This window comes from Camelus ferus, chromosome 17 (genome assembly GCF_009834535.1).
Source record: "Camelus ferus isolate YT-003-E chromosome 17, BCGSAC_Cfer_1.0, whole genome shotgun sequence".
Classification (NCBI taxonomy): domain Eukaryota; kingdom Metazoa; phylum Chordata; class Mammalia; order Artiodactyla; family Camelidae; genus Camelus; species Camelus ferus.
The window spans coordinates 26,800,155-26,826,471 of NC_045712.1; the positions used below are offsets into that span (position 1 = coordinate 26,800,155).

The following is a 26,317-nucleotide window of genomic DNA, read 5'->3' on the forward strand; positions in this document are numbered from 1 at the left end:
TCTGTTCTATGTTTCTGGGTTTCCTTTTATTGGATCTTTAAATTTTGGATAGATTTTATCTGCTTTTAGCTAGTAAACTATGAAGTGTGACTGGAATCCTACTAGTTAGACAGTAGTTGGATCTGTTTTTCATTTGTCTATCTGTCACAATGGGTAATTATTTTTTCTGGTTGTTTCAGGTACTCCTTCTTCTAAACCAACAGTGCTAGCCAACGGCGACCATGGAATAGAAGGGAATACCACCGGTAAGTGGTTCCCAGGATCCCCCAAATGTGTGAGTGAAACACTCAAAACAAACACCTTGATAAGTTCCTTTGAGGAGGCTCATTAGTGGAAGCACATGGATGATTTCTAAGGGTACTCCTGATCTTGTTGGTTGTATTGAAACCCAGGGCACCTGCCACATAACATTTCCAACAAAAGAAGGAGTGAATTTCATTTGATATTCCTTGAGTATCTGTTGCAGTTGTACCACACGAGCTGGATCAATCTTAACACTATGCCTATAGCTGCAGAATAACCATCATCAAAATACTGGAGTCCTTTGGCCACTGCAGCTCTGGGCGGATCTCTTCCCTGAAAGCACGCTGCACTTAGTTTGCTTTCCAAGGCTCAGTGTTAGGAAACTTGTGAGCAAGATACTGAAAGTTCTTTCCTTTCTCTTTTGCCCTCAGTCTGTTTTTCATTTATTTTTTCCCTTTTTGAAATCTCTCTCGAATGCCTCGCCCATTACTAGAGTTATTACTGAGTTCCTGTGGGTTCCCACCTCATGACTAGCACCAACCCCCCACCCCCAGTACATTTGTAGTGAGCAGAATTCTTGAAGCAGTAGCAGGGTCCACAGGGCCATACTACAAAAATCATTTCTTAAGTAGTTGATGTGAGAACCATAGTTGAATTTTTATAAATAACTGCACATACTTTGCTTAAGTGCACAACCTAAGTTGTGATCAGATTGACACCGTTCACCCAAATAAAGCCTATTAATGATCTGGCACATTGTCCTCTGCAGCAGAGTGTGCTTTTAACTGGGGCGTAAGGTTTGCTTCACATTACTGCAGCAGCGGCGAGTGCTAGGCATGTCTGTGTTTCTTTTCTTGCATGCATACCTTAGCCTTGAGAAGCCTTTCCTTGAGCCACCATAGAATTTTTTGGTTTCTAAGACTTCCAGAAAGCCTTCTTTTAGCAATAGCAGTTATTCCAGGATTTATTCTTTATTCTGTGACCTTTAGAAACATTGTATACATCTTTATAGCTTAGATTTACTGATGACTAGGTTCTATTTGTTGTGAATGTTTGTTTTACCCAGTGACAATGTATCCTTATTAGCCACTCGTAAATTAGGAACTCTTTAATTTGAAAGCTGGAAATAGCCAGAAGTGCTGCCTTACCTTCCAGTTTTGTGAACTGAAATTTTTGTGTTTCTTTGATAATCTTAGTTTGTATGTGGTATTGACTGTTTCTGTCTGCTTTGAAAGCAAAGTTGTCTCTGTAATTTTGGTTTTAAGAAAGCATTTATAAATCCCCATGATTAAAGGAGAAGAGGCTTGAACATGAACTTTTAAAAAAACAAATAGATTCAGCTTTCTGTAATGAGGAGGCAGTGTGGGGGGAAGGCAAGGTTTGGAGGGGGTTTATTTGATTAACCATTTGTGAGCGTGATTACCATTTTCATCCAGGAAGCAAACAACCACTACAACTAGAGTAGGTTTCTTCTCCAGCAGGATGTCAGCTCTGACCAGAAGAGACTCAGACTTGATGTAGTGGTTGTTTCCCACGGCCACAGGTTAACAATGTGGGGGGGAAAGTTCAGGAAAACAGGCAGCCTGGCCCTTACTGTTTGAAGACCTATGTTCCCTGGTGGCAAAAAAGAACCTAGCTGTTGATGAACTGCCCAATGCTGTGGGAGCCCATGATTGGGTTAACAAATTGTAACAGACCCCAGCCACTTATCTCTTTAAAGAAGAGCAAATGTGCTTAGTAACCGCCTTGCTTGCATAGTTGAGGTTTTAGCAGCCACCCAGGCCTTTGGCTATAAACGCTGGGCGTGCCTGCTGTTAGATAGTCTTCTATCCCCAAAACAGCCTTTGGCTGAAATGATAAACAAGTTATAAAAAGCTGCAGACTCAGAGGTGAGAAGGCTGGTTAGCCAATGGCGGGTAAGATCCCCTGAGGGGGGCAACCTAAGACGGGCACAGCCACCTGAGTCCAAGAAAAATGTTGTTAAGCAACTGTTTCTTGTAACTTCTGCCCTAATTAGCTAAAAGTCTCAACACTAACATGATTCACCAAAAAGGGTCTTCTGACCTTGAGCCAAACACCAACAATAAACAAAGCCTTTGTACTCATTGTGATCCCACCCTGTCCTTCCCTAAGTTCCTGCATTCCTCCTTTGACTGTACACAATAAATATGGGAGCATTTGAGAGGCTCATAGAGTTGGCTCCAGACTCCCTCTAGCTCTCTTGACTTTTTTCCACAGTCTTGAGTAATTCATTCCGTCTCAGTGGGACTTCTGCTAGCCAGAACCCACATCTGGTGACAAACCCACACAATGCCATTCTGAGAGCAGGCCTTCCTCCTCTTGGACACCTCTCCACCCTTGTGTAGGATGCAGTTTGCGCACCTGGGAAGATATTTGTGTTCTGAATTTGATCTCTTGACTATATTAAAGCAGGTGCTTTACTGAAAATATGCATGTTTCATTGGGGGTGGGAAGGAATAGAGGGTGAACAGTGCATGTTTTTGGAGCATGTTGTGACTGCATTCTAATTTGGCCATCTCTAACTGGAGCATATAGCTCTGGGCCATTTTGAAATTTCCCATTCCTGTTTCAGAGTGTTATCTCTAGTCCTAAGAGCAGACCAGCTCTGCTGATAGCGTGTAAAGGGTTTATGAGCATCTTGCTGTGTTGAACTTGCTGTTTACTAATGACCTGTGCTTTTCCGCCCTTTCCTTCCCCTTCCTACTTCTTCCTCCCTTTCTGTTTTTCTCCTCCTAGAAGCCTAGCGTGTCTCTCAACACTGGGGCTGCTGCAACACCAGACCAGTGATCTTTCCTAAGCACCGTTATACTTGTAAAACCTTCAGCATTTTGCAGAGCTTTGCTTTCCTTCCTGGACACGATAAAGAAGCTGAGGGTAGTTCTTCGGGGCCTATTCCTGCTGATGCCTGAGCAAACCACCTGCTTCCTCTTGTGCTCCGCAGGGCTTGATGGAACCTCCTTTCCCTTTGTGAGCACAAAGTACCAGAGGAATCCTTTTTAATTTTAGTATTTTATGAAGGTCAACAAATGCCTTTTATTTCTTGTTCTCGTTTAAGTCTCATTTTATCATTTAATTCAGTCTCGCATTTTTCTTTTCTTTAAACATTTTTAGTTGGCGTTTTCATTTGGTTTTCAGATCTTCAGCCTGAATCAGGGTGTTGTGATGGCAAATGAGAATGTGTGCTTCCATAAAGGAACTGAGTCCACCAGCCCTGCTGTGAACCTCCCTTTTCCCCTCCTTCTGCTCCCCTGTGTGAGCTTGCTTTTAGGGTAGAGTCATCTTTCAGGCTACCTGTGTTTCTCTCCACCTTACTAACATCTGAATAATGATAGCTGTTTTCATTTAAAGTTTTCTAATTTAGAGTAGCTCTGATTAAACTTTGAAAAAAATATTTCTCAAATTAAATCATCCTTTGTTATTTGCAAGTTGGGCTGAAATTGTTTCTATTATGAAATTATGATCTATTTGTCCAGGCTTAGATTTTCCTGAAAATTTGACAACCTTATTACTGTGTACGGAATTTCATATCCCAGATTTCTTTCTTATTATGATTGTAAACTATCAACATAATAATTGAGGAGTTAAGGAGAATGGAATCCTGTGTTGTTAAATACTGGGGTGTTGATACAGATAGAAAATAACTTCTTCTGTAACAACCTGAGAATGAAGCTAAATTGCAACACATTGAAGAATGACAACCAATTACTGGATTTCTATTGAAATGTTACCTGACTAAACTTAGACTGTTCAGGCTTAGTCTCCCTTTGAACTCTGGCGATACCTTTATGATGCTTGTAGTGGGACTGATGGTCGCATATGAAGACTTGAGTGTCAAGCCCTTTACCATGAACCTGAGCATTTACCTTCACATATTCTGAAGATTATCTCAGTGGGCCTTTCCTTTTCTCATTTCTCATTTTCCAAACTAATAGCTAAAAAAATCTGAAACCATCAGGGATAAGTACTGTGGAACTTTTCAAATGATAAGCTTTGATCGGATTTTTAGAAATAGAATATAAAATATGGGCCATGTTTTGAAATCATAGAGGAGTTCTGGTTTAAGATCTGGAATGTGAGATACTCTAAAATTTTCTGTCCTCTTACTGACTGCAGGTTTTTATAATCTGATTGTTTCAGATTAAAGTAAGTATCTGGCACCATGTTCTGAGGAAGATTTCGAGATGTGTATTGTTTTAGATCCTGTGATACAAAGCTACTTTGGGGATGGTAAAATGAGAATATTATGAAAGTTTAAACTGAATCCCTGCAATGACTTTGGGAATTTAGGAAGCATTCCCTGTTGTGGTCACCAGGATTGGTTCCTTTGCCACGAATTGCTTCTGTGGGTTCTGGAGAGAAGACAAAGGAGGCACATATTAGGGGAAGAGCTTACCTCCTAAGCAGTTGATAAGTATGAAAACTCTTACCATAGGAGAAAAATATGAGAAGTACCATAGGAGATCACACCACTGAATAAAACAGCTCTTTCCCTTTGGTGTGTAATTGATTCGTAGGTTTCTTTGTGCCCTTTTTTTTTTTTGCCGAGGAACTTTTCACAGATGGGAGTGCTGACTTGACATCCTTTTGTGTCTTCTAACTAGTCTCCGCAGCTTGTCTAAGTGATGCATGGGTGGAAAGCCTGGCTGTGACTCCTATGGGATGGCTGTGGTCAAAACCCCACTCTCACACTCCATTATTGACATTGATTTATTCCACTTTAATTTGTTTTGTCATGTTTATTTTTGTTTGAAATTTGTTTTTTTTCCAAATATATTTTCTTTTTGAACTTAGGAAATTGGTGAAATTTTCTACTGACAGCCAGCTGAAGTTTGGTGTATATGTAGCTCTGTTTCACTTGGATGTTTCATTTGGAAGGAAATAAATGTAATGTTTCACATACAGCTTCATGTGAAGTAGCCAGTCCTGTAATGAAATACTGTATGACCATGATAGTCACCCCCAGTGGCCCGGTACCTCACTGGTGAGGCAGCCAAAACAGTCAGGGTTGCTCTGTTGAAATGTGTTGTTTCTTACATGCAATCTCTTTCTCTATCTCTTTTTTTCCCCTTTTTTTCTTTTTTGGCCCAGTGTTGAAGATGTAGAACTTTGTTTTTAAAATAATATTTTTATAACTTTATTCACACACCTAAGTTTGTATTTTTTGTGACTTTAGACTTCAACAGTTTTGTATATTGGGACATTTTAATGTGATCATTGTGCTAAATAAATTACACTAATAAACATCTTACACTAACACTGTATGGACTGGATTTTGGTTGGGTGTTAATTATTGAAGTATAATGTGGCCAAGTATGACTTTTATAAATAAAGACACTTGAGGCATGAGCTCTTAGTCTAACAAAGCTTCTAATCCAACCCATAATTACATGGGCTTTTTACTTTTTGCCAGGCTTTGCCACTTATGTTGTCATTTTGGATTATCAGAGTGAACTCCCTTTTATCCAGAATCTGTAAGAGTTAAGAAGCCCATATGACTATTTGATATTTTATAGCATCTGGTGAGAAAGATAGTTGGCTGAGTGGCAGCTTCCATGGCATACCAATTACTGTTAGATACTTTGTATTACTATACTTAGGTTTTGTTTAGTCTAATTAAAATTCACATTCACAGTCTTCCTAAAATGCCTTCTGAATTAATAAATAAAATGTGTTACATTAGATTTGATAATCTAGTATGCTGTATCCGGTAAGAATTCAATGGAATGTCCAGTTCTCTAACCATTCTGGGTTAATTTTTCTCTGCAGTTGATAGATTTGCAAATGCAATGTGTTGACTGAATTAAGAGTATATATAAGGTGATTTGCATGGCATAAAGAATTTTTTCTAGTTTGGCAAACATTTCTTTTTATTAAGAAAGTTCAATTTAATGTCTTAGGTTTCATTTCATTAAGAGAGCTCAATAATCTGTTCTTAGGTTTGAAGTACAAGAATTTAAGTACTATAAAGAGTAATTCACAATCCTATCTAACCTTCTTATAGGTAGCCTAGAATTAAAGCTTTGGGGCAATTCTTGGGTTTTATTAGCATATTCATTTTGATGAAAGTAGAATGAAACCTGGCTACAGTTGAATTCTTCCTCCTTGTTGACCTGATTACATGGTAGGGCTGGGGAGAGGGTTCTGGACAAAGACTGGTGGGTAGGCACAGAGTGATTTCATTTCTAAATCTTGCATGGAACTGGATTATCCTTCATTTTATATTGATGCTGTTTCCATTACATGAGGGCTTAATGAGATTTAACCACAAATTATTTGTGGAATAAGCTGTGCTGCCTTGGAGGCAAATTACTGTTATTTACACTGTTTGGGTCAAGCTGCAGTACACTAAGTGCTCTACAAATGGCAGTGTTACTGGTGGTTTCCATTGTTAATCATAGTAGGTGGCTTTTTATTGTGATAACTGTTCTGAATGTGATGTGATATCCTTCCCTCAGGTCATCCCAGCAGGGAAACAGTAAAACTGCTTTGTTAGAATGTCATGACACAGAAAGTATCCTAGGTGTTTTATCACTGTCACTTGTATCATCAGGTGGAATGCAAAGGATTTACTTTTAGAAAAATTCGGAGGCATCAAAAATGTGAAATCTTAACAGAAAAATAAATCTAAGTTAGAGTTTCTGAACAGCTATTATAACCAACCCATAAGTTGGCATTATAGCTCATAAATGAAGCCTAAACACAAAGCTGCACACTGTGTTCCTAGATGTAGACACAGCAAGACAGCCATTCCCATTAACACAGCACATTACATTTACTTTTAGGGTATTTGAGACTCCCTTGAAGTCAGTTCAGGGACTGAGCTTAAGAACCTTTATCTGAGCAAAGCATTTAATTATACTGTGAGCCATTCGTTTTCAGTTTCTGTTGAAGTTTTATGTTAAATGAAACAAAATAGCTTCTTCCTGAGCTTTGAGTGAGTCCATAATTCTGATACTACTTTTTAAACCATAAATTTGCTTATATGATTTGCTTCTCTCTGTGGAATGGAATGCCACCCTATGCCAAAAGACATATGTAGATATAGAATATTTTCATTTTTAATTTGTAAGCCTACAAGTAGTATATGAATACATTCTCCTTTCTAAGAAAAATTGAAGCATTATAGGAAGAGTCACACTCTGAGACTGGAGAATTTTTGTTCCCCCAAAACCACTAACTTGCATACATACCTACTATAAATTGATCTTGTATTTTTACCTGAATCTAAACTTGAGCAGATTTTTCTGTCTGATACATTTCATTAATAATAAGGGTAACCGTCATTTGTATAACACATTGGAACTTGTAAAGGGCTTTTGAATGTATAACAGTATCCAGTTTTCATTTGAAGAAGTTGAAGTTAGGTTAATAACAAAGCTCAGAATTGAACCTAGTCTAGTAAGAAGCACTGTGCTCTTACTGCCACAACATGTCATGTCTCAGTGGATTTTCGTGAGTGCTAACTAATCATCAGAAAGGCAGTTAGAAGGAAAGGACCTTTGAAGACCTGTTTTAAGGCTTTTCTTAGGCACTACTTTCTGGAAGAAAATGTAGACTGAGGCAAAGGTTTTGCATGTAGGTAGTTTATTTTGAGAAGTGATCTCAGAAAACAAGAGTAGGAGATTGGGAAGTGAGATTGGAAAGAGGAAAAACCAATACAATGAAATATTACTAACTTAGTCACTGTTGTGTGGACAAAGGGGGCTTAATCATGTTGGGTGGGATCTTCTGAGGAACTGTGTAGAATTCATCTCAGAATTTTCCACCTGAATGCTAGAATTAGGTAGCATTTATTCACCATTTGCCTTCTTCCATTGGCTAACTGCACATGTGCAATACCATCCTGCAGCTGTCTTGTGTCTGGCATCAGAGATGGTGTAGGACAGAAAACTCTGGTTTGGTGAAATAAAATGCTATCAAATCACACCAGTATGCAGCTAGATGCTGCAGCTATAGTTGGAATAAAAGACAGATTTCAAAGGGTGAGAGGTTGGGGCACAAGAGGTGTCCAATTAACCAAGGCTAATTCAACAAAAGATTGTCTTATACTTTATCATAGAGGATGAGATCCTTGACTTCTCTACAGGGAAATTTGACAGAATTACATCTATCATGGATCTAATTCCCAAGCCTAATTGTTAGAAACTGTAGAACTAACCACAATTTTAGTTTCTGAATTTTCCATCCTAATGTTTTCTTCATGAATCAGCTTAAGTAGTGTCTGTCTTTCTAGGACTTTGTCCATTTCAACTAGGTTATATAATTTGTTGATATATTGCAGTTGGTTTTTTTTTAAACATATATAATCAGTTTACAATAGTGTATCAGTCTTTGATGTATAACATAATGTTTCAGTCATACATGTACATACTTATATTCCTTTCCATATTTTTCATTATAGGTTACTACAAGATAACTGAATATAGTTGCCTGTACTATACAGTGGAAGCTTGTTTATCTTGGTATTCTTTTATGAACCTTTTTTGTTTCTGTAATATTGGTGTTGATGTCTCCTCTTTCATTCCTGAATTTCGTAATTTGAGTCATCTCTCTTTTTCAAGAGATCAGTCTAGCTAAAGGTTTGTCAATTTTGTTGAGCTTTTTCGAGAGTCAACTTTTGGTTTTCTCTATTTTTTTTCTTCTCGGTTTCATTTACTTCCACCCTAATCTGTATTATTCCTTACTTTCTGCTTACTTTAAGTTTAGCTTGCTTTTCTTTTCCTACTTCCTTAAGGTGGAAGGTTATGTTATTGAATTGTGATTTTTTTTCTTCTCTTTTAATATAGGTGTTCATAGCTATAAATTTTCTTCTGAGGACTTCTTTAACTGTATCTCATATGTTTCAGTTTGCTGTTTTCATTTTCATTCATCTCAAAATATTTTCTTACATCTTTTGTGATTTTTTTTGATCTATTGGTAGTTTAAGAGTGTGTTGTTAATATCTCCATATTTATGAATTCCCCAAAGTATTTAATGTTGTCATTTCCTAATTTCATTCCATTCTGGTTGGAGAACATACTTTGTATGATTTCAGTCCCTATTTATTTCAGGCTTGTTTTATGGCCTAACCTGTGGTCTGTCCTAGAGAATGTTCTGTGTACCTGAGAAGAATGTATATTCTTCTGTTGTTGGATGGAGTGTTCTATAAATGTCTGATAGGTCTGCTTGGTTTATAATACTATTGAGGTCTTCTGTTCCTTGTTGGTATTCTTTCTAGTTGTTCTATCCATTATTAAAAGTGGTGTATTACAGTCTCCAACAATCATTATTGAATTGTCTATTTCTTAGTTTTGTTAGTTTTTGCTTTATAAAGTTTAGGGTTTTCACACTAATGTTTTAAAGGAGATATTTGAATAACATACTTAACCTTTATGTGTTTTTTACATTGTTCAAGGATTAATTCCTCATGAAAAATTTGGAGGTATGTATAAAAGGATGTATACAGATTACTGCAACTATGAGCTTCCAGCAGCAGTAGTGAAATGTTAGTCACTGGTAGGAAGATTCAGAGTGCTTTTTCAAAGGATGATTTTTTTCCCTCACAAAATACCAACTACCTTTTTTGTAGACATAGAAAAAATCTATCCTAAAATACATACAGAATCTCAAAGGACCTTGAGTAACCAAAACAATCTTAAAAAGGAATAAAGTTGGAGATCTCAGTCTTCCTAATTTCAAAATTTACCATAATGCTACAATAATTAAAACAGTGGTGGTACTGACATAAAGATAGACATATAGACCAGGGAATAGAGAGCCCAGAAATAAACCCTTGCCTATATTGCATATATAGTCATGATTTAATACCAAGTGTGCCAAAACCATCCACTGAGAAAAAGATAATCTTTTCAGCAAATGGTGTTAGGAAAACTGGCTATCCACATGCAAAAGGATGAAGTTGGGCCCTTACTTTACACCACATAGAAAAATTAACTCAGTGGATCAAAGACCTAAATGTAAGCCCTAAAACTATAAAACTCTTAGAAGAAAACATATGGCAAAATCTTCATGACATCAGATTTGACAGTGATTTCTTGGATATGATACCAGAAGCAGAGGCAACAAAAGTGAAAATAGATAAATTGGATTCCATCAAAGTCAAAAACTTTTTGTGCATCAAAGGACACTATCAATAGAGTAAAAAGGCAATTCACAGAATGGGAGAAAATACTTCTAAAACATGTAATCTGACAAGGGATTAATATCTAGAATATATAAAGCACTCCTACAACTCAACAAAATAGCACACAACTTGATTAAAAAAGAGCAAGGGACTTGAATAGACATTTCTCCTAAAGAAGATATGTAAGCCAATAAGCACACAAATAGATGCATAGTATCACTAATCATCAGGAAAATGCAAATCCAAACGAGAGTGAGATATGACTTTACACCCATGAGGATGGCTGTTACTAAACAATCAAATAGAAAATAACAAGTATTGGTGAGGATGAGGAGAAATTGGAACCCTTGTGCACTGCTGATGAGCATGTAAAATGGTGCAGCTGTTATAGGAACCTGTTCTAAACTCACTTCTGGATATATACCCAAAATGAAACAGGGACTCGAGCAGGTATTTGTACACCCATGTTCATAGCAGCATTCTTCACAATAGCCAGAATGTGGAAGCAGCCGAAGTGCCCACGATGGATGGATGGATAAACAAAATGTGGTGTATACATATAGTGGAGTGTTACTCAGTTTTTAAAAGGAAGAAAATTCCAACACATGTTCCAACCTGGATGAATCTTGAAGATGCCATGCTAAGTGAAATAAGCCAGTCACAAAAGGACAAATACTAATGCCACTTACATGATTCTACTTATATAAGGTACTGAGCATACATAGTCATATTCATAGAGACAGAAAGTAGAAAAGTGGTTGCTGTGAGTTGGGAGGAGGGGGAAATGGGAAGTTATTTTTTCAGTGGGTACAGAGTTTCGGTTTTACAAGGTGAAAAAAGTTCTGGAGATGGATGGCAGTGACGTTTGCATAGTAGTGTGAATGTACTTAATGCCACTGAGTTGTACACTTGAAAATGGTAAAAGTAAATAAGCTAGCTTATTAAAAAAAAAAAAGATGATTTTCAAGTTAACCATCGTGTTCACCACAAACCTCTTTAGAATTAAAATGTTGCTTTATATATTAACTTGTGGGTTTGTCCTAATTTGTCCACTTACAGAGGGAAATGCACAAATATATAAACATTATTTAAATGCTAAACAGTTTTAAGGAACATTTTGTAAGAACAGATGTAATATTGGTTAGAGTCCATGAGGAGATTGGATGAGAACTAGGGAAATGTGAAATTAGAGCTTCAAATCTCCATTTAGATGTACAGTTTATATCTCAAATTCGAGGTATCCTAAGCTGAACTTTGGATTCTTCCCCCGCTCCCCTACCAAAACAAAACAAAAAACAAAACCTTCCCCATCTCATTAAACAGAAATAGAGTGTTCTTCTGCTTTCTCAGGCTAAATGTTTGGCTTCCCCTATTCTCTCTTTCTCTCACATCCCACATCTATCCTGTCAGAAAAATAGATCTCTCTGACCACATCTCCTAATTCTCCCTTTTGCTGACTTTGCTTCACTGGTGTTCTTGCCACTGTTGCTGGACAAGCCAGGTGGGCCCTTGCCTTGGGCTCTGAGCACCAGCTGTTTTCCGTCTGGAATGCTCTTCCCGCAGACAGACCCATAGTTCACTCTCAACCAGCTTAGCGAGGCCTTCTCTGGCTTACCTAAAATTGTACCGCTTCTGTTTTTCTCCCCTACTTCTCTACCCTAATTTTCTCCCTGGCACTTGTTGCTTTATCATTGGCACAGTTTAATGATTTATCTTCTTTATTGTCTGACTTTGCCCACCAGAAGATAACTGTTGAGAGGGGTGGGGGTTTTGTTCCAGTCACTGCTGTGGCCCAGCACCTAGAACAGTGTCTGACATATAGTAGGTGCTCAGTAGCTGTTGAGTAATCTCGTTGAACATTTTTTTTTTTAAAGCTGAAAGAGGGAGTCTGTTGGAAATTGGCAGTGTTAGGTCTGTTGAGATGGAAGTGAAATAGGTGAAGGGGAGGAGGCTGGGAGGAGGCGCCGGCGGAGCACTGCCTGTGGCCGATGGAGAGCCCTGGCTATGGAGGAGGGCTGTTTCTGCTGATGCATATTTCCTGGTCATTCTACAGCATATCAGGACTTTTTCCTGTAGATCCCTTGCTAGGTTTCTGTAGCATTTAAGAGATGTGTCAGGGGATTTAAAATTATCCTTGGTATAGACATCCCCCTTCCCCTCTCCTGTGACAAAGCCTGAGTATGTGCCACCTGGCCCATTTGCTCTGGTGCTACTCCCATATCCCTGACAATGTTAGTTTTATGATGATTTTCTGTCTCCCTCTTTACCTAACACATTTTCATGTCTATAACATTGTCACTGAGGTTTAGGAAAAAAACTTTTAATTAATAAAGACTTTTGCTCTGATCTTTCTGTGCTATTGAGAAAGTTACAGACTTCTGTCTAGACTATAACAGCTGTTGTGTTTAATGTTGAAGAGGAATGGGCCACCTTGCTATCTTGTGTATGAACAGATTATCTGACTTAAATTTCTGTGTATCATGAAGTTGCATAAGCTGTTTGGTTATGCTTCCTTCCTTCCTTTTCCTTCACCACATTTTTCTCTGAGTAGGTGGTTCTTTCTGTTTGTTTCAGACCTCATGTAGAAAAAGAACGTTAAGAGCAAGGCCAGATAAAATTGCAATAATTTTTGCCAGCTTATTAGTACATGCCTTTCTGGAAACAAGTCTCCCTTAGTGGTTTGTCTCAATCTTGAGAACATTGTGGAAAAGAGCAGGCCTAGATCTATCATCTACTAGCTTTGGTCTCTTAGCCGAGTAATTTGCCCTATTTAATCCTGAAGTTCTTCCTCTATGAAAGGAAAACTAGTAATAAAAGAATTGTTTCGGTTCAGGAACAGAAAATACTTTCAGCGCTTTGTAACCTGGTTGAAGGGGTTAATAAATGTAGGGTGATATTGGGATAATAATTAATGTCCACATAGAAAGTCCTTACAGCTTCGACCCAATAAATGCTTCTGCCAGTAAATCATTCTTTTTGGCCACCAGCCCCCTTTCCTATTTAAATGATTGTATAACAATATTTTAACTGGATGTAACTAGAGCGTGTCTGGTATCCATCGTCTTTGGAGATTCTCTGTTTATAGAGGACAAAATTGAAGGCGAAACTTTAAAAGGACTCTAGGCAAACTGAACGAAGAGCTTTTTGCTTTGTTTCTCATGAAAAAATTAACTTAGAACTTTGCCACTGCAAAAACCTGGCACGGCCGGTTCTCCAGTGGGATCTCAGCAATTTAAAATGAGATGAGAAAATGCTAAGCTGTGTGAATGGTGAATTTAAATATCGACATTAGACTTCTTAGAAGTCCTCATTGATGGGTTCTGCTCTCTGGTCAATAAAAGTTAGTATTTCTGGTCTTGGGTTTTTCCATGTAAAATGAAGAGCTATTCTACTGTGGCTGTCATTGCTGCTGAGCAGCAGAGAAGCAGTGTCCTCTCATGCAGAGGATAGACTTTTTGTTGGAGATAAGTGTGTGCCTTATGGTTTATTCTCCTTGGGTTAAACATCTCTTTTTCTTTCCCCCATTTTATCTGTAATGTGGAATTAAGCTGTCTCACATTTTTTGGTTTTTTATTTTTTATTTTTTATTGAGGTATTGCCATATACGTGAGTTTATATTAATGATTTCGTATATTGTACATATTGTGAAATAATCACTGCAAAAAATCTAGTTAATATTCATCACCACACTTATTTACACAATTTTTTTTCTTGTGATGAGAAATTTGAAGATTTTCTCTTAGCCATCTCGCTGATTTAATTCTTGGTATCTATCAGTTAGGAGACAGAAACCATGTCGTAATTTGAGCAGGGAGTTAACTTCTAAGCGGTAGAGAGAACTCTAGAGGATGCAGGAATGATAGATAAGGGGAGCCAGTACTGCCCCTAGAACTGAGACAGACTACAAATGAAAGAGAAATTTGGAAGAGTGCCCTCCTCCTCCAAAATCAGATTCTTATCATGAATGTCTTCACTGGACAGTAAAGCTGTTTGCTGAGGAGATTGTATGCTGGCAAACAGGAAGCTGTACACAGAGGTACTGCTGAATCACCAGGAAGCAGCAGTGGCCACTGGCAGGACTTGCCTGGGAAGATTCTCATGAGAGTGCCCACTAAAACATGTCAGGGTGAGGACCGGGTGGTGTTCTGCATCAGCGGAGCAGCACAGGAGCAGGAAGATGGGAAGCCATGCTGGAAGCAGGAAGAGAAACCTCTTTCTCTAACACCCTCTGCTAACCTTGGTATCATGCCAGCTGGCAAAGGAGAAGCGTTTACAGGGTTCAGGTCCGTTATCACAAGTGAGGCAATAAAAGGGGGATTTGGAGCTGAGAGGCAATAAATTGAAACTGGCATAGTCTACTCATTTGGCTACTTAGCGTCCATATGTGCTTTCCTGCATATAGTTGAACTTCCGTGTATCAGCAGAACAACTCTTATGTTTGCATCTAACAAGATACAGCTGTCTCTCATACGATGAAGCAGCTTTCGCCCTTTTCCCGAAATGAGATGCTCAGTACCTATAGTCATGCTTTCCATTGCTGGGTATATTAATCACTCCCCAAATCACAGTTCACTGAATATTCTCTTATCAAGAGGTTGATTGTAAAGTTAGCCTTTCACAACTTATAATAATGGGAAGAAAGAAGAAAATGGTTAGAATACACAAATAAACACAGAGTATAACAAAGAAAAAATATCCAAAACCCTCAGAGTTCTCATTTCTGTAATTAGTCATAAGACCAGAATTATGTCTGTCAGTTGCATCTTCAACTACCCATTTTAAGTTTCCCTCGCCCTCAGCCAGAACCTCAGCTGGTTGAAATTCTTTACATGGAGAAATGACCCAGAATTTCGAACTTGCTTTTCCTTGGTAGTCTGGCCCTTTTTTAGTTGCTCTAGTTTTCCATGAGTCTTTATTATTGGCATGGAAGTATTAAGAGTTACCTCAGAGAAATCCCTTGGGTTCCAGACATAGTCCTCCTTGCTTTCTTTGTGTTGTAGTAACCCAATTTCCCCTTGATAATGAGTCTCAGTCATTCCAGCCAGTAGAGTAACCTTCTTTTCTGCCTATGGTTCAGTGGAATAAGGAGTCCCAAATGGCCAGGTAGGAGTTTCATTTTCTAATTCAATTGAATTGTTGTATATGCTGGTAGGTATATTTCCTCCTTGGGGACTAAGACCTTCAAACTAGCAGAGCTCAAAGTTGTCAGGAATGGAAGTGAAAATTCTATGAGAAATTGGATATAATAGTGATTCCCATTGATTCCCAGACCCACATATTCTGGCTCTAGGGGAGACAGCATCCTGTAAGGGTCTCTGATTCAAAACACTATCCCATTCTTTTTAAGGTGTTGTCTCCCAACTGAAACTGTAACTGAGTTTTCAGTAAGTGATTACATCTTTTAATTAGGCCAGCCATCCTGGGTGATGGGGTGTATGATAATACCAACTGATTCCATGGACGTGAGCCCATTTTTTCACTTTGCTGTAAAATGACTTTATTAATCGGAAGTAGTGCTGTGTGGAATGTTATGATGGTGGATCAGGGATTTTATGAGTGATAGACAAAGTATTACAGGCAGAGAAGGCGAATCTATATCCAGAATACATGTTTGGACATTGAGGACAAATCTCTGCCCCTCCTAGCCGCTCCCACATTCCCCACCATGATGGATGTTTAGTGTAATTAACTTGCCACCAGGTGGCTACTGGTCTCACTGGGAGTGGTACCCTATAGGGTACTGAGTTTGGGTCTCTACCATTGACAGCTTAGACACACTTGGCAGTAACTTTAGCCAGGTCAGCCTTGTTTAGGGCATGTCCATGTTGCCGACCCCATACGTAGCCTCTCTCCCTGCCATGATGGCCACTTTTTCCTGGGTCTGTTGAGGACACACTGTGGTGGCTGGGGCAAGAGATTACCTGGCATCCACAAAGTATGTATTTTGTCACCTAGTTAAGAGCTTCCTTTAAAGTGAGTGCCATTTAATGATTAGTCACATGGGGCACAAATAACCAGTGTAAATCTGTGCTCTGCCCATCTTTCACTGCAGGCAGAGGGGCTGCCAAATGTGCTGCTCAAAGTTCCACCCACTGGAAGGATTTTCTTTCACCACGTCTTTTGTCCTTCAGCGTTACCTTTACATGGGGCTATAGTACTGCATCTGTATCAGCATATTGGGTGGATCCACATGAAAAGCAGACTTGGGTTTTTTCTTCCCTAGTCAGCTGGTCATATGGAACTCTCAGGAGGCTGTTAGCATAGGTTGAGGGAGAGGGGGCTCAAAAATAGAGGTCAGAGTGCAGGGAATCTCAGCCACCTGCTTATGCAACTTATTCATATCTTTGGACCTGCTTGAATTTGGTCTCTTACATGTTTCCACTCAATGCTAGATTGGTGCTGTGCATGCCCACCTTTATGGCTCGGTGGGTGAGGCAGCATCTAGTTCATGATGAGGCCACATGATCACGTTATAACACATGGTTAGGCATTTAGTCTCTACCAATGCCCAAGAGCAAGCCTGGAGCTATTTTTGAAAAGGTGAGTAGTTGTCTGCAGAATAGAGTATAGATTTTCTCCAAAAATACAGAGATCTGGTCTCTGATTCTCTTATTCTTGGTTGTTAGAGGCCCCATTTAATATCCCTATTCCATGGACACTTCAACTTTCATTGGATCTGCTAGATCATAAGGCCCAGTGGTAAAGCAGCTTGAGCTGCAACCTAAACTTGCTGCAGAGCCTTCTCTTGCTCTGTCCCTCTGCTACACCATTAGCCTCATGGGTAACTTTGTAGATGGGTTAAAGATGGACATTGGAATGTGGTATGTGTTGCCCCCCAAATCAAAAAAGGCCTACCAAGCATTATACCTGTTTTTTTCATTGTTGGTGACGCAAGTTGTAGCAATTTATCATTCACATTGGAAGGGGAATCTTGACATGTTTTGGGCTGTTGGTTCCAGACCCTCAATTGATGTGACAGGCCCTTGAATTTTCTGGTTTATCTCCCATTCTCTGGTTTGCATATGTCTGACTAAAGCATTTGTATTTGCTACTTTCTACTCATCAGACCCAATTAGCATAATACTAATATAGTGGGCTAGTGTGATATTTTTTGGAATGTCATGATGTTCAGCATCACTATGGGCTATATTATAAGAGAACTGATGTAGCCCTGAGGCAAGACTCAGGCATGTAAAGGGCTGGTAAAAGTAAAGTGCTTCAGGTGGTCTCACTTCCTGAGATGCCACAGGCTGAGCCTGGCAAGGGTATCAACAAAACTGTTTAGGAAACTCACTAGGAGTTGGCTGGAGTGGCACAGCCAACTGTGGGGTGCCCCTGAACGAAGGTTGGGGGTGAGCATCATTTGATGTCCCACATACCAGCAGAGCACCATAGAAGCAAGAAGAGAAGAACACACATTGGAGCCAGGCACATTTTATTCACTGCTTTATCCCTGGACCTACTATAGATACTTGAATGAATAAATGAGTACAGCTCAAGAGAGCATTAAATTGTTGATATCTTTGTTATGTTTGATCCATTCAACTTAGTTAAAGGAAAACTGCAATTTGACCTGGTCCACCAACTGAAATGGATAAATGTGAAATTCTGAATGGTTGAGTAAAGGATACCTTCATTTGCATTCAAGAAATTTGATCACATGCTAGGGCACTGATGGACCCCTCTTCTGAAGATCTGGTGTGTGTTTGAATGCACTGTTAACACAGCCTGCTAATGAATGGTCCACGGTGATGACCAGAAGGTGCAAAAGACTTAACACTTGAGTTTTCATTGCATTTTTTCAGAGCAGAGAGAAAGCTATTGCTTCAAGTGCCTGCCATGATATCTTTTTACTCAGCATTAGAAAACCAGCAAAGCAGAGGTTGGTCAGGTGTAGGAGGATTCTGGCAGATTATTTGGTCTTGCCTCCCTCTTGTATGGTAACAGGATGTGAGGCAGAGGAGGAAAGAAATGTGCTTCAGGCTGTGTGTTGAGAGGAGGTGGGATTGAAATTTAGCTGGACTGGGGTGGAAGATCTCACTACACATTTGGCTCTGGGTCAGGGGGAGGAAGGGTACAGAAGGAGTGGGAAACCAGACCCTTCCAGGGACACACTCTGCTGACAAACTTCTTATCAGAGTGTGAAGAAATCCTTCAGAATCTGAGGAACCAGAAAAAGAAAGAGAATAAATGTTTGGACATTAATTTCCTTCTTGATTTGTGTGTGTTTTAGTGTTCCAAATCATATTCCTTAATAAGAATGTTAAATACCTATGAATAATTTGCCCTACTTGGGAAAGTGGTTTTTGCATCTTCAGTTTAGAGCTGGAATGTCAGTTATCCATAGTTGTCTGAAATAAGTTGGTAGAATGAGTAGAATTTATTGAAATAGGATCTGTGGACATGAATGCAGTTTAATGTTCACATGTGGTTTCTACCACAGTTGAATTTTGGTTATGGTTACTTGTAAATTGTTTTTATGGCTTTAAACTAAAAACTTAACACCTACCAAAATTTGAATACTGTCATTTATATACCTTGTTTAATAGAATGTCAACATAGAAATGGGGTTTATTATGAGTTATTGACATTCTGAGGGAATGTTTTAATTCCTGTTTTGTCTGAAGAAAGAGCCAAATTTTTACATCTCTCTACTTAGGGTGGCTATTTATATCTCATGCCACAGGTACATGACAGTCATGGTTTATTATGCTTGTTGTCCTGACAATATTATTTAAGACTGGCTTGTATAAAATCTTGTGTGATAAATTTGCTCTGTAATCTGTAGGTCACAGGGAAACACTGAAGAGTTTTAAACCAAGGAATAATGTGAACATGTTTTGTACTAGTAAGAAAGTCAGACTAGAGGCACAGACTCTAGTCAGTTGTTTGACTTGTTGAACAGATGGGCAATCTGATTTCATCTATCCCACTCTCAGTCCCTCCACCCAACCCTAGATGTTGTTTTTTGAAGCAAATCTCAGACATCGTATTATCGTCTTTATTATCAGTCTACATCTCTAAAAATGCATTCCTTTTTAAAACATGATTGCATTACCATTCACTCTCTCTCACACACACACACACACACACACACACACACACACACACACACACACCAGTTCATATCAAATGTCCAGTCAGTACACAGTTCACCAATATTTCCTCCATTATCTCATTTGTTTTTAATAACTGGGTTGAGATCTAAATTTCCTTTAATCCATAGATTCTTCTATAGGGAATTTTTTTTTCTTTAATACAGTTTGGATTTTGTTTGTTTGTTTTTAAAATGCTGAAACTTAATTGTGCTTATAACCAGAATAGGACAAAAGGGATTTTAAAAAAGCAAGTCTAGGAGGTTGGAGGACTGGATGGCAAGGGAGGTGATAAAGGGCATACTTGTATAAAGGCTGCTCTTAGAAACGAGAATGATGTGCATTTCTCATGTTCTCTAGTTGTGCAGGCTCCCCCCCTCCCCAAATTAAAAAGAACATAAAGGTGGAGGATTATACCTCCCTCAGAAATAGGAAAGAAGTAGGTCAGTTTGCAGTAGATTTATTTATTTTCTATAAAGTAAGAGTTTGTATGTTGGGATGAGAGGATGCTGGAAAAGAGAGTATATGTAACAGCCTCTTTGGAGAATGAGAAAGGAAATTGTGTAGAGACACATTTTTTTATAGGAACAATGTACATTTCAGTATGATAGTAAGTCTAGTGTCATGAGAGTTAGAAGGAACAGCTGAAAACAGTGTAGTGTCTATAGCTAAACTGTTGCTGACTTAGGCTGGATTATGGCTCACAGTGGCATCCTTCACCTGTGCCCACTCTGGGGAGCATCCTGCAGGATTTCTGGTTGAAGCAAAACACGAAGAAACTGTTAACTCAAAGTCATCATCTCTTTCCTGGTTGAGATCTTCAATGCTTCAGTGTTTTCAAATATTGTTAGAACTTGGAAAGTCTTTTTTTTAAAAAAAGTCTCCAGCCATTTTAGGGGTGGTCAAATATGATTAATCTCAAATCAGGAAGGTTGGTGGACTTTTTGCCTATGTAGTACGGAGGAGAAAGACATCCTAATATAGTTGAACGTGAGCATTTAAATCTATTTTATTTTATTTTTGATTTTTGCTTTGTTTTTCTGTGGGTTTTTGTTTTGTTTTTGTTTTGGTTTTTTACAGGGGAGAGGTAATTAGGTTTATTTATTAATTTTTTTCAATGGAGGTACTGGGGATTGAACCCAGGACCTTGTGCTTGCTGAACATGCACTCTACCACTTGAGCTATATCCTCCCCCAGTTTTATTATTGAAAGTGGACTTGGCTTTGGGAACTTTTGGGGGGGGTATAGAAAAGGAGTTAGCTTTCTTTTGTCATTTTTTCCCCTATTTTTAGAAAATTGAACTAGAAGTACTTAAATTTTTATTTTGAAATAATTGCAGATATGCAGATAAATGAAAGAAAAGAATAAATAAAACAAAGAACTTCTGTATGTTTTTTCAGATTCACCAATCAATAGCATTTTGCCACAATTGCTTTATCATTCCATAATCAATATATGTATTTCCTGGTCAGTTTTGTTTCATCTTTGTAATAATAACCTAAGACATTCTGACATGTGTTACTTACAATGTCAACATAATGGAAAATATCATATTTAAAGATTGGTCCCTATCTTGTCCGTGAAGCCCTCTTGCCAGCATTCATTTTCTTACTTCTCTTTCCATGTAATTTAAACATCTTCATCATTTGGTTTAGTCCTTAATGAAATATTATTATTACATGTTTTCTCATTTCTCAGATGGTTAAATTTCTATCACAGAAACATAGTGAGGCCTGAACTTTGTCTTAGACTTCTTGACTCTGGGGGAAGGAGGGGGAGGTATTGGGGGAAGAGGCTAGAAGTTTGATAGTAACACATGAGGGTAGAGGTGTGGACTAATGGACATATTTTATAAGTGGAAGGGAGCTTAGGTACCAGATACTGGTACAATGCTTTGATGATATAGGTGAGAATATTGAGGTTTGAAGGAATTAAATGAGTTGACTAAGGTTTCTCCAAAGAGCTGGATTAGGACCTTAGTCTTTCATACTCTTCTTTGCTGCTTTATATTTTTACTTGACGCTGGATAAATAGCAGAATTCTCTAGAGGGAAAATATCTCTAAATACTCTTAAGGCATAGTCCTCAAACTTTTTGGTATCAAGGCCACTTTTCATGCTTAAACATTGGGAAACTTTTGAGAGTGATGGATATGTTCTCTGTCTTGCGGCAATGGCATACATAGGCAAAATTTATCAGATTGTACACTTTAAATATGTACAGTACTGTGTATCAGTTGTACCTCAATAAAGCTATTTACAAAAGTATTAAGGACCCCAGAGATCTTTTGTTTATATGGGTTGTATCTCTCAATATTTATCAGAATGGATATTAAAACTGAGAGATTTAAAAATATTTTAAAATAAAAAATTAATTACATGTTAATGTTAACATTTTTAATAAGTATACTTTTCTAAAAAATTTAGTAAGAAGGCTAGTGTTGTTTTACATTTTTCTAAATTTTCATGTCTGGTTTAATAGAAGACAGCTGCATTTAATCTGTCACAGTATGTTTGAGTTGAAGTATATGAAAAAACGTATTTCACAGATAAGAGGAGTATTTTGATAGTCTTTTTTCAGGTAACTGTGGATATTCTTTGATTTGACCTCAAAACTTGACAAACTGGTTGTTTCTTACAGGTTTTTTGCAGTGTAGAATCTGAAACCATATTGATGAACTTCTCATATTTATTAAAATCCATTGGTCTGTCGTGCACCTGGAGTGGATCTTACCTGATAGAATTATTCTGGCTTTGATATATAGATATTACTCCTTGATTAATTGCTACTTTAAATATTTAGCCATTTGCCTTTTCTGTTAAATACTTCCAATTTCACAAAAATAAACGCAGGTCACTGTTTTTTCCCATTTTACTTTTATAGGAGAACCAAGGTATCTAGGATTGTTTCCATTGCATTATATAAGTTGCTTCTTGTTTTAAATTTCATTTTTCATTCTTTTACTGAAATAGACTCTCTGAGTAGATTGTAATTATGCTAAAAATATTTTTATTCTGAAGGCTGTTGTTTCTGCAAGAGAGTTTTCCTGCTTTTGCTGTGGAATTTTAGGAAGGAAATCTAGGTCAGTAATACTGAGTGAAGATGTGGGAGGGAGCCTCTATGAAACATGCTCATTAATGACACTGTTGGCCAGAGGCTGTTCTGAATGTTTTTCATGGGCAAGCCTCTCTAGGCTGGGCTGCAGCACCAGCGTGCGGAAGAGGACCAGACATGCATGTTCCTTCTGCAGAATGTGTGAGGAAAGTGTACCCACTTCTCTGATTAAAAACTGTGCTTTTTAACCACAGAGTAAGGAAATGTAAGCAGAATCACAGCCTTTTAAAGTTTATTTTAGAAATGATAGGCTATTGCTTAAATTTTTCTGGGGTTCTTTATGCTTTTTATACTAAATATAAATCACTTTCCAAGAAGTTTTGGTGTATAATGTGAATTTATTAATTTAACCATGCAGTCCAGAATAATTACCTTGTGATAATTTTGATAGTGACTTATTTATTGAATACTATACAGTGCCATGCAGTGAGCTGGGCATTATGAAGAAATAAAATCATCAAACTACAGTCTTTACTTTTTAAAGAAACATTAATGATGTGGAGAAATAAGATTCATACGTATTAGGGAAAAGGGTATAGCTCAAGTGGTAGAGCACATGATTAGCATGCATGAGGTCCTGTGTTCCATCCCCAGTACCTCCTCTAAAAATAAATAAAATAAGCCTAATTACCTCCCCTGCAACCCCCCCCCCCAAGATTCATAGATGTTAAATAATGAATTTTTAAATGATGAACATAGAATACTTAAAGGTTTAAGAATTTTTTAAAAAAAACTAATAAGAAAGTATGTGTTTAAGGACCAGATTGTTTCTTAGGAACAACAAATGTTCAAAGAGTTAATTAAGAAGAGGAAAATGAGCATTAAAGTTCTGAGAGAGGCTTTGTGGAAGCTTTGACCTAGGTCATGGGTTTGGGATGTGGGTACACAGGCAGGCGTTCAGACAGAGGCTGATCACGTGAGCAGAGGCAAAAGGATGAAGAAGCACGAGCTTCAGGGGCCACGAGGGGACTAGCCTGTCCCCAGATACGGCTTTCCTGTTAGAGTTAGGGAATAAGCCCGGTATGGGTGCATTTCAGTGGATGAGGGAAGGGTATTAGGTCAGCACCCAACATTTGCATTATTATTTCCTGTGAGGCATTTGTTGTATTGAAGCCCTAAATAGATTGTCTTCATTAGCTTTGAAATAATAGATGGTAGGTACACCTTCTCTAACTAGGCAGTAATTCAAAGATTGAAGTCCTAGTACTTTCCTATGGAATATAAAATTATTGATAAAATGTTTTTTTATTATTGTAATTCTAAACTGAACAGATATGCTTAGAGGTCATTACTGAGACCAGGAGAGATAAAAAGGCTGTCCTAAATTCACATGGTTAGCCTTCAGCAGAGCAGGGTCAAGAACTCAAGAATCTTGGCTGGTGTCCAACCCTTTGCTTGCTTGTTTACTCTGCCTTCTTCCCTGTATCCCTCCCTCCCTCTCTTCCTGTTGTTGTTTGAACACTGCTACAGACTTATTAGAATATTTAATAACAATTAAGAAGGGGAAAAGAAAAACTATTCTTGAAGATAGGCGAAGATCATGTTTTGAGACTGTTGCTCACAGTACTATTGAATCAGTTAGAGGGAGTCCCAGCTTCAACCTTGGAACATCAGAGAAATCTGTTTTCTGGTTGATTTCTCTTTAATAATCCAGAATGGGCTGTATTACTACATTTGTGTCTTTGTTATTTGAGAACTGAGATAAATTAATCCTACAAAAATCTTACTGTTTTAAAAATATTTTTGCTAATTTTAAGAACTATTTATTTATCTTTTACTATTTTTTCTTCTTTCCTCCTCCATATGCATTTGTGAATCTTCCCAAAGACACAAAAAAGAAAGGTTTGTTCTTTGAGTCACTATAATTTTTCTGGCTTAAGCAAATGACCAATACTTTCATTTATCCAGTAACTACTGAGTACTTATATATAAGTTGTATTTTACCAGGTTTTTGAGGGGTATAACAATGAATAGATAAATGAAAGGTCTCAAAATTTAGAATTAAAGTGCATTTTAAAAATTATGTAGCCCAACCCTAGTGTGTGTGTGTGTTACTATAGATGAATAGTTTGTGGCTCTAAAATTCTCAAGTTTACACCCAAAGTTAAGTGACAAAACCAGGACTGGAACCTAGATCTCTTGAAGTACAGTTTCCTTTCTTTATATCATATATTTTTTCTAATTTAGATTTCTTTTCTATCCTATGAAGAAACCTTCAGGCAGCTCTACACAAAATGTATATTTCTTACTTTTTAGGTATTTCCTCAATTTATCTACCATTATAAGAACTTGGCAATGCAGTTATATATCTTTGTTGGCTTCTTACAGGTAGATTTTTTTTTTAATATGTAAAGCATTTAATCTTTGGCTCAAAAGTCTTTCTTTCTTGCTCTCTCTCCTCCCCCCTCTCCACCCTCCCACCTTTCCTCCCTCTTTTCTACTCTTCCCTCTCTTTCTCACCTCCTTGGCTTCATTCTCAGGCAGGTTCTTTCAAGGTGGGAAAAATGGCTACCAGCAGTCCAGGTATATCCTTATGGCTCAAGATCCAAAATATCTATATATCAGATTTCCCCAGAGGACTTTAGGTCAGCTTGAATTACAAGTGTACTTGTTTGGCCAGGAAAGCAAAATACCACTATGAACAGCCACACCAGGACCACCTGGAAGGGACCACGGTGGTTCCCTTTAGAAGGGATGCAGACAAATCTTGGAGGCTACTGTATTTGGCCTTTGACACCTTAGCTATTCTCTAGCTGCCCTCTCTGAAGAACTGCTGCCCCCCATAAGTGTGTTCCAGCCAAGTTGGTGTGCTCCTTACTTTCCCATTCTTACACCCATGGTCTTAACTCCTGTTTTGCTCTACTGGATATCTTCTCTACTTTGTCTCTTTCTCAGTCTCCCAACTCTTTTTAATTACATCCTCCTAACTATCCTTCCAGGTCCAATTAAGTTCTAATCTCATATGGGAAGTACTCCATGTCATCCCATGGCCATGCTATATGATCTTTCTTTAAACTCCAGTAGCAACACTTACTTGAGTAGTTGCTATTATAGACACTAATCCTACAGAAACCAAACCAGTGGTTTCTTGGTTATGACATCAAAAGCACAAGTGACCAAAAACAGTAGATAAACTAGACTCCATCAAAATTAAAAACTTTTGTGCTCATCAAGAAAGTGAACCTCACATTTCAATGATTTAAAAAAAAAAAAGTAGCTCAATTTAAAAATGGGAAAATTATTTGAATAGACATTCTTTGGAGGGAAAACATATAAATGATCTTATATAAGCACATGAAATAATACATAACATCATTAGTTTTCAGGGAAATGCAAATCAAAACCATGATGGGATACCACTTCACACCTTTATCTAGAATGGCTAAAAAAGACACATAATAACAGGTTTTGGTGAAGCCATCATACATTGCTGGTGAGATTGTAAAATGGTACAACCATTTTGGAAAAGTTTGGCTGATCCTCGGAATGTTAAACATAGAATTGCTCCATCACCTAGCAATTCAACTGCTAGGCATGTGTACCCAATAGAATTGAAAACATATGTCCACACAAAAACCTGTACTTGAGTTGTATGAACTATCTGTATATTCTGGAGATTAAACCTTTGTCAGTCGCATAGTTTGCAAATATTTTTTTCCCATTCCTAGGTTTTCTTTTTGTTTTGTTTATAGTTTCCTTTGCTGTGCAAAAGCTTGTAAGTT

The 26,317-nt window shown here is 38.0% G+C and overlaps 1 protein-coding gene across 1 annotated transcript in view; it reads left to right on the forward strand.

The window, feature by feature from the left end:
- Positions 1-26,317, forward strand: part of MAP4 (microtubule associated protein 4) — a 147,360-nt gene that overhangs the window by 66,871 nt on the left and 54,172 nt on the right. Inside the window, 1 exon segment of the mRNA XM_032458614.1 lies at positions 180-245. Within this exon segment, the coding sequence (XP_032314505.1) occupies positions 180-245 (66 nt within the window).